The 9,103-nt window shown below is 48.0% G+C and overlaps 2 protein-coding genes across 4 annotated transcripts in view; one reads left to right on the forward strand and one right to left on the reverse strand.

Moving 5' to 3' along the window:
* LOC114049846 (CSC1-like protein 1) overlaps window positions 1-2,679 on the forward strand; it is a 43,324-nt gene extending 40,645 nt beyond the window's left edge. The window contains exon 23 of the mRNA XM_027871272.1: window positions 1,087-2,679. Within this exon, the coding sequence (XP_027727073.1) occupies window positions 1,087-1,284 (198 nt within the window). The 3' untranslated portion in view covers window positions 1,285-2,679. The remainder of the gene's footprint in view (window positions 1-1,086) is intronic.
* Window positions 2,680-6,066: 3,387 nt separating this feature from the next.
* The window catches only part of LOC114050174 (epoxide hydrolase 1-like), a 55,807-nt gene continuing 52,770 nt past the window's right edge, over window positions 6,067-9,103 (reverse strand). For all 3 annotated transcript variants that reach the window (XM_027871806.1, XM_027871805.1, XM_027871804.1), the window contains exons 8-9: window positions 7,326-7,451; window positions 6,067-6,957 (exon numbers count right to left, since the gene is read on the reverse strand). In XM_027871806.1, coding sequence (XP_027727607.1) covers window positions 6,756-6,957; window positions 7,326-7,451 — 328 coding nt within the window. In that variant the 3' untranslated portion in view covers window positions 6,067-6,755. The remainder of the gene's footprint in view (window positions 6,958-7,325; window positions 7,452-9,103) is intronic.

Here is a 9,103-nt window from a genome sequence, read left to right on the forward strand (position 1 = left end):
TCTTTTCTGCAGAGTTAAGACACGTAATCCTCTGACTTGGGGGAGGAGAATCACAGAGTTCTATAATTTTGTTCTCCTTAACTAGGATTTACTCAGTCCTTACTATGTGTGGGGCCCTGTGCTTCCTACGTCAGGGTTAGGGTCAGCTTTAGAGCTGGAGGGCACTGTAGGAGTCATCTGGTCCAAATCCCTCATTTTAGAGCTGAAGAAACTGAGGGCCAAACAAGCTCAGTGACTTGCTCCAGGGATGGCTAGGTGGCTCAGTGGATAGAGTGGATTGGGCCTGGAATCAGGAAGACCTGAGTTTAAATCTGGCCTCAAACTAGCTGTGTCACCCTGGGCAAGTCACTTAACCTCTTTTTGCCTTAATCCACTGGATTTGCAAATGGATTGCACTGGAAATGCAAACCACTCCAGTATCTTTGCCAAGAAAACTCTATGGACAGATGGCCCATGAGGTCATGAAGAGTTGGACACAACTGAACAACAATGACTTGCCCCAGGTCACCCAGGTAGCAAATAATTCCAACCATGGGTAGGATTCATTGGAGAAATGACTTCAAAGCTATTCTGTTCTCAAAGACACCCCTGTCAAAGAGGGCAGAAAGGAAAGATGAGGGAGACAAATTGTGAATGTCAGTTCTTTGTTCCTTAGGCCAGGAGCCCTAGAAAGGGCTATGCTTGGGATCAGTGTTGTGTTGGAATGGGAAGACCTAGGGGCGGAGCTTTAAAATTGCTCACAGGTCTGGTTTAAACCTTTGCACAGTTGGAAGTGTTCTAAACTTGGTGCTGGGAGTAAATAGGCAGTTAAGTGATGCAGTGGATGGAGGGCTGTACCTGGAATCAGGAAACCCTGAGTTCAAATCTAGCCTCAGATACTTACTAGCTGTGTGAAACTGGGCAAGTCACTTAACCTCTGTTTGCTGCAGGTTCCTCAACTGTAACATAAAATGAATATAACAGCATCTACTTGGCAGGCTCAAATGAGATAATGTTTGTAAAGTGGCTAGTACAGTGCCTGGCACATAGTAGGTGCTTATTGATTGGGATGGGCTGCTGAGGTCTGGGACAGGTAGAGAGATCTAGCTATGGAACCAAAGTGCCAACTCCTCTTTTTGCCAACAGATGTATGTGCCTAGGGTCCTGAGCAGCTTGGCCTCGGAGAGGACTTCCCTGTCCCCACATGATCAGCAGACATATGGCGCCGTCCAGAACATCAGCGGGACCCTCCCTGGACAGCACTCTCCAAAGCCTTCAGACTTTGCTCCTTCCTTGGATGACTGAGATAAATCTAACCCGGGATGAGCATGAATGGGGTGGAGCCCTCCATCTGGCTCTGGGGAGAAGGAGAAGCTGGATAGACACAGCTTGGTTTCCAAGCACTTCAGCTTTCTCCTTTTCTTTTGACTCATTTTAAGCTCCATTTTCCTAGTACAGGACAAGCCAAATGGCTCACAAAGTCAGAGGTCTGCCTGAGAGGGTGGTTAAGGCTCCTGGCCCAAATCGCTCGGTGGACATCCACTAGATGGCCAGTAGGAGGGGCAACCCCAGCTTTTTGGATTCCCATAGCCGCTTTTGAGAGGTTTTCCCTTCCAGTTCTGTCCCCTGGCAATGCAGCCCCTAAGGTGCCAGCATATATAGCTCACTGTCTGCAACGAAGTACTTTAATTGAGGGTTCATGTTAGCATTGTGGCCCTGGATAAACAATCCAAGGGACTGGGAATAAGAGACTGGGGCCAGGGCAGCCTGGAGCAGGAGGTTTTCTTTCTTCTGAGCCCTTGCACTAACATGTATATCCAAGCACACACATGTACACCAAATACACATAATCCAATTGTATGCAAAGAGCCTTCAGGGGCAAAGGTTGCTGGGTAAGTTTCCAGGTCAGAGGAAGGAGACTGCTCTTGGTCCAGTCTTCCCTCTGCACCATTGAATTCCCACCTGTCAGGGAGTCCCAGTTTATTTGGTGCTGGGCCCAGTCTGCTCAAGACCTTCCCGGTAGCTGCCCCAGCACCAGTGGTGATGAAGGGGAAGGTGGTTTTAAGCCCATCTCTTCTTGGGCTGAATGCCAACTCCATCCACAGCACCATCGCTCCCTGCCTACGCCTGCCTTATTGCTTGTGTTGGTTCTTGTGCTTTCCTGTTGCCTCATGATGTCAGTGACACTGACAGCCAGGTCAGCCAGGGCTGGTGTCATGTGGCGCAAAGATGAAGATGATGGTCCCTTAATAAAGCATGGAACAGAGAGTGCACAGGTGGCCAGGCCAGGTGAGGTTCTCTTTCTGACTTGACTCTCTCCCTGCCCTATGACTATTTGGGGTGTAAGACCTGCTCCCCCACAACATACACCCCCCTACCTTTGGTAACTAGCTATCCTGGTCCCTTTCATCCTTCTGCCTCTCCATCCCACCTCCCCAGCCAGGCAGCTGGTTGACTCAATGTTACTGGAATGAGCGCCTACTCTGGAATGAGATGACCTCAGCTTGAACCCAGCCATTAATTCATTAATTCAGCCATGTCATTAATTACCTGTGTGACCTTGAGCAAATCACTCTCTGGCCCACATTTTCCATAGCTGTAAAAAGGAATTTTGAGACAAGATGACCTCTAGGCCCCTTCCAATTCTAAATCTCTAAATTACACCACTGCTTAGGTGAATAAAGGGCATCTTGCATCTTTTCCCACCCCTGGTCTCCCTGACAGCTTGCATCAGGGGCCTTCTCTGATCTCCAAATGAATCCTGACCCTTGCCACTATACAAGTCCATCCAGTGTTGTGTTAGGCCTTGGTTCCAGGCTTACCTTTGGCCTTTGTCATCTGACCTTGCTCCAAGGACTGTTAAGCCCTGGGCTTGTCTCTGCTACCTGGCCAGACCTGTGCTAAGATCTTCCTGGGCTTTTATGGCTGTGTGGCTAATTAAGGGAGGAATCCATCAATCAAGCTACATTTGTTAAGAGCCTGTTGTATGCTAGGTGCTGGGGATGCAAAATCCAAAATGAAACAATTGTTTTTAATATTCTGCTCCTAGTGGAGGTCTCATGGTACAAGAGCCCTCCTTTGAGTATTCCAGCCATGACTTGGGGCTGCTTTCCCCCACTTTTGAGCAAAAGCATTAAAGACAGGCAGTCAGCTGCTTTTCCACTTTCTGAAGTATGGCCCTGGCCTCACATTGGGAAACCAGGTGGACAGTGTTACTGTCTTGGAAGACTCAGGGAGAAGAGATAGTCACTGGTTTTCCAGCCCTGGGCCTCTCCCACTCTAGGAGCACTGGTCAGGCAAGGGCTACTACCACCACTATCCTGTGGTGGTCTCCTCCCTTGTGCCTCAGGTTGGCCAAAGAAGGGAAAGAAGATGGTATTGAGCTGTCACACCAGGAGCAGGCAAGGTGGCATGGTGATATACAAAGAGCATGGGAGTAGACAGGAGACCTGGTTTTGAATTCTGGCTCTGACTTTGGCTAGGTGCGTGACTTTAAGCAAGTCACTTAGCTTAGTTCTGGGCTGCTTTCCCCTCACCTATGAAAGGAAAGGTTAGACTCAATGGCCTTCAACATCTCTTATAGCTCTAAATCTATGAATTATGATCCTGTCGGGGCTGAACTTGCTCTAACAGGTTCCTCCAGGAGAAGGGAGTTGGCACTCGGGCAAGGAGGCATTCTTCCCACTGCCCTGCAGGTGGTGCCAGTGGAATATGTAGAGTTGGAAGGGACGTGGAACATTTAGCCCTATGGTCTCCAAAATTGACTGGGATCATGAACCCCTATTAGTAAAAGATTTTTGAGCATATGCCCACATTATGTCTATATAGTTATTTATCCATTACAAACAAGCACTAATAATTATGTATATTGTGAAATTTACACAAAAACAGAAATTAAAAAGAGGAGACAAAGATGGAAATAATATTTGGTCCAAGAGCCAATGGCGAATCACTGCAGCGAGTGCCACGGTCAAAACTGTGATTTAGGGAAGTCGTATCGGCAGGTGCGTGGGGATGGATTTGAAAGTGGCGAGACTCTTGCAAAAGTCCAGGCAAGAGGTGAAAAAGGCCAGCACTGTAGTGGTAGCAGTATCAGGGGGAAAAGGGGATAGAAGTGAGAGATTTGGTGGAGGCAGGAATGACTCGATTTAGCAATGGACTAGATAGGAGAGGTGAGGGAGAATGAGTACCTACCGAGACTTGCGGGGCTAGAAGGATAATAGTGCCCTCAACAGTGATAGCGAGGTTTGGAAGATGGTGGGTTTGGGAAGAAAAATCATGTAATGGGCTTTATGATATGGATCATAACCGAAGCTCCTCTGTTTTCCCTAAAAGCAAAAAGTAAGGTGGTCTTTATATAGTTTCCTGCCCTAGAGGGGAGAGCCTGGCCTTCAAGGGGGTTCCTGCCACAAGCACTACCTGACCTGGGAGGGCCAGGGATGGGCCTACTGTGAATTTTTCCAGTGGCATCTATGTAGCTACTGCTGGGGTTACCTGGATACCTGCCCTGAGGGACTGATATCCAGCTCAGAAGGGGTGAGGTTGGGCATTTGCACAGAGAAAGAGGCAGCCCTGGAAGAGAAAGAACTATGGTTGTTCATTCTGGAGACAAATCCCATGAATGGTTATCTTGAGGATGGTGGGATATGGCATCTCCCTACTCTCCTCTAAGTTGGTCAATCACAGGGATCTCACTGTGACCCCCTACTTTGAAGGCCAATGATTTAGCCCAGCCCCATTTTACAGATGAGAGAATGGAAGCTAGATGAGTTGTGTTTTTGCCATGGTCACATAGCTTCTAAGTAATAGAGCTGGTATTCAAACTCGCGGCTTTCCCTATTATACACATATGCACATAGCCAGCCAAGTCGGCATCCCAGCAGGCCTGCCTCCCTGCGTTAGAGGAGAAGGAGCTGACTCTTGGTGGCCAGGGTCCAGAGCCTCTGCTAGCCTGGCAGCAGAAAGGCTGAAGAATGTCTCTGCAGGTTTCTTTTCACTCTTGTCGCTGTTTGGCTTCCAGAGGTCAAAATCATCTTTGAACTATGTACCTTTCTTTTTTGCTAGGCATTGGGGTTAAGTGACTTGCCCAGGGTCACACTACCTTTCTTTTTCTTGCCTCAGCCAGGGTGAGCACTGATCTGTGGGGGATAAGCAGAAGGAAGACCCACAAGACTGTTGGACAGAAAATTTGGTCGGTCCTCACACCTTATTCACACCGTTTTCCTTTGTCCCTCTCCCCTTCTCTTTTCTTCCCTCTTGGCAGCCCAGAGGCTGTGGCAGATGGCAGTCTATGGCCAAAGGCCTTCTCCCCCGCCACCCCTTGGCTCCCCTTCCTTTGCTTCCTGATGAGGGAGAATGGGGTGAACCTGAGGACAGTAACTTGGCCCCACCCTTCAGCAGCAGGCCTGACAGCTGCTATCAACAGCTCTGTAAATCAAGCCCTCCTGTGGGGCCAAGATTAGCCCCTAGGGGTTGGGTACATCCACTCAAGTTGCTGGCCTCTAGTATGTTGGAGGCAGGCCAAGAACTGAATCTAGCTGGATTTGAGAATCCCCAAGATCCCTCCCACTTTTATGATCCTAGTGAGAAACCAGAGGCCCAGGTTAAATGACTGGGGGGGGGGGAGGGGTCACACAGGTAATAACAGAACGTGCCCTCCTCTCAGCTGCCCCCACCAGTTGGGGACTGTGGGGTTCAGACCAATGGTTTTGGGGAATGAGCCAACCAACTGGGTGACTGGGGAAGGTGGGAATGGGGTAACATTTTATGGGACCGTTGAGGGCGAGAGGTTGGGATTTGGCTTATTCATCTGAAATGAGGGCAAGCAAGAAGGGACCCAGACCAGAGCGCTGCAGCCCTGTCTTTCTTGGCCGTGTCTCCTATGGAAATGAGGTGACTGGATGAGATCTAAAAACAGATCCTGTGAATCAGACTGTTTGGTGGGGTCCTAGGTGATGAAAGGAGTGCAGGAAGCAGTATCCTGCTTCAGGATTGGAATGAGCTCTCCAGGATGGTCAGCCCCTGTCATACACACCCCATCCTCCTCTCCCACCCCCAATTTTCCCTATGTGCAAGATTCAACAGCTCTTATGAAGCAAAAAAAAATTTATTATGAAAATTCATTTTCCTTTCCACAGGCCCATCCAGCCCAAATCTACCACCTCAGAACCCAAGAAAAGCTTTGAGACGTAGGGAACGTGGAATTTGTGTATTGGGCTCCACCCAGCACACACAGAGAGGGTAGAGACCGTGATTTATTCGTGGTGGGATGTCCAGGATGAGCAAACTCCCTCTACCAATGTAGAGCTGCACCATCTGCAGCCTACAGAGGGAAGGGAAGCAAAATCACTCATTTGGCAGCCCTGTCCCATAATAAACTATATAAGAAAACAAGTAACTGATAAAAGCTCCAATAGCAAGGGGTAAGGGAACCAGCACCACACCTCCAAATTAAGAAAGATTCAACCACCCTAGAAACCAATTCTGGTAGCTGGAACACACAGGAGTTTAACAGGATCTGGCACATGCCACAAGGATGAGATTCAATTTCCCCAGCCTAGTGGACCAACCTTGGGACTCAAGGCAGGAAGAGCTGGCATACTCCCCTCCTATCATCATCTCGAACAAGCTGGTTGGAGATTTACATCAGAGCCATGGATTGGGGCAGGGGGTATTGAAAGGGAGTCTGGGGCATCTGGGAGATGATGAAAGGTGGGGAGAGAGGTGGGTAGACTGGAACCATTTGGGGAGGAAAAGGAAGTATCTCATTCTGAAACTCACTTCCCCTTTATTGTCCCTATGAACTTTTGGATGTCTTCTGCAAGCAGAAGAGGCTCTTCAAAAGCAGCAAAGTGACCCCCTCGGGACATATGAGTGTAGGAGCAGAGATAGGGGAATTTCTTCCGAGCCCAAGTTTCTGGGCAGTGCAGCAGCTCATAGGGAAAGGCGGACAGACCAGCAGGCACAAATACCTTCATCCTACAAAACAAGAGATGTCAGTTGATGGGGGTAGGTCACATAGCTTTACCCCCATCCCTGTCCCCCAAGGAGGGTCTGAATCATTTTTCACAGGGAAACGTCTCATTAACTCCTGGGGCTCACTGGGGTGAGTCAAGGAAAATTCAGGTTGAACACAAGGATTTTAGCTGCCCTTTCCTAGTACCAACAATGTAAGCGTTCTCTCTAGTCCAGTAAGTATGTTACAAGAGAGGACAGGGCTGGGCAGGCAGAGAGAGAATGGTGAGGATTAGGATTAGCATGATGGAGAGATTCAGTCCCAAATCCTGCAAGAAGGGAAAAACACCCCCACCTATCCAACGGGATTCTCCATAAGCCCTATGACTCACTTTGAATGCTTCTGTACACCTACGCCTTGGCCCAAATTCTCCTTGTAGAATCGCTGTGAGGGGGCAATGCTGCCCGTCACCCAGTAGATCATGATATTGGTCAGCAGATCATCCAAAGTAAATTTCCTGTACAGATCAAAGAAAAAGTCCCAGATAGGATCAGGCCTTAGGGAGACATCAGGAATCGCAGTCTCTTTCAGGGATTGGAGTATCATGTACAGGGAAGAGAGTGTAAGTAAATACAAAGTAAATATAAGCAAATACAAAATATTCACAAATACAAAGTTATGTGGGGGGCAGGGCACCAGCAACTAGGGAGGTTCGGGTAAGTCCTGGTGTAGGAAGTGACCCCTGAGATAAACCCCAAAGGAATCCAGGGACTCTACAAGGCACTCAGTCAATAAGCATTTATTAAGCACCTACAATGTGGCAGGCATTGTACCAAGCACAGGGGACAGAAAGAATGGCAAAAGACAGTCTCTTCCCTCAAGAAGCTCACAGTCTAATGGGGTAGACAATATGTAAACAACTATGGGCAAACAAAATATAACAGGATAAATGGGAGATAATCAACAGAAGGAAGACATCAGCATTGACAAGAATGAGGAAAGGCTTCTTGTAGAAAGTGGGATTTTAGTTGGGACTTGAAGGAAGCCAGGAGATGGAAATGAGGAGGGAGAACATTCCAGGAATGGGGAAAAGCCCATGAAAAAGCCCCTAGTCTGGAGATGGAATGTCTTGTGTTAAGAAGAGCAAGGAGGGCTGTGTCACTGGGTGTGTAAGGTATAAGAAATCTAGAAAGATAAGAGGGGACCAGGTTGTGAAGGGCTTTGGATGCCAAATGGAGGATTTTTTTTTGCTTCTTTTTTTTTTTTTTAAAGGCAATTGGGGTTAAGTGACTTGCCCAGGGTCACAGAGCTAGTAAGTGTCAAGTGTTTGGTCTGAGGCTGGATTTGAACTCAGGTCTTCCTGACTTCAGGCCTGGTGCTCTATCCACTGCGCCATCTAGCTGCCCCCAAATGGAAGATTTTATACACAATCCATGAGGGGACAGGGAGCTGCTGGAGTTTACTGAATAGGGGAGTGACATGGTCAGTGTTTTTGGGAAGTACTTTTGAAAGATTGACTTGATGGCTGAGAAGAGGATGGACTGGAAAAGACAGAAGCTTGAAGCAGGGAGACCCACCAGCAGGCTATTGTAATAGTCCAGGCATAAGTTGGTAAGAACTTTCATCAGGATAGTGGCAATGTTAGAGGAGAGAAGGGGACATAGATGAGAGTTGTTTCAAAGACAGGGCAAAACAGACAGGACTTAGCAACAGACTGGATATGGGAAGTGAGGACATGAGGAGTCCGGGATGACACCTAGGTTGTGAGTCTGGGTGACTAAGAATGGTGGTGCCATCAGCAGTAATAGCAAAGTTCAGTAGGAAGTAACGTTTTGGGGTAAAGGTAATGAGTTCCATTTTGGACACATTGAGTTTAAAAAGTCTATGGGACCTCCATTTTGAGATGTTTGATGGGCAATTAGAGGTGAGAGTTTGGAGGTTGGGAGAACAGTTAGGGCAAGGTAAGTAGCTCTGAGAATTATTAGCACAGTGAAAATAATGGAAACCATGGTAGCTGATGAGATCATCAAGTGAAATAGCATAGAGAATGAAAGAGGGCCTAGGACAGAGTCCTGGGGGCCACCTACCTTTAGTAAGCTTGACCTGAAAGAAGAGCCATCACAGGAGACTTGAGAAGTAGTAGTAAGACAGGGAGGAGGAGAATCAGGA

Source organism: Vombatus ursinus, unplaced genomic scaffold (assembly GCF_900497805.2).
Source record: "Vombatus ursinus unplaced genomic scaffold, bare-nosed wombat genome assembly UNPS02014798.1, whole genome shotgun sequence".
Lineage (NCBI taxonomy): Eukaryota > Metazoa > Chordata > Mammalia > Diprotodontia > Vombatidae > Vombatus > Vombatus ursinus.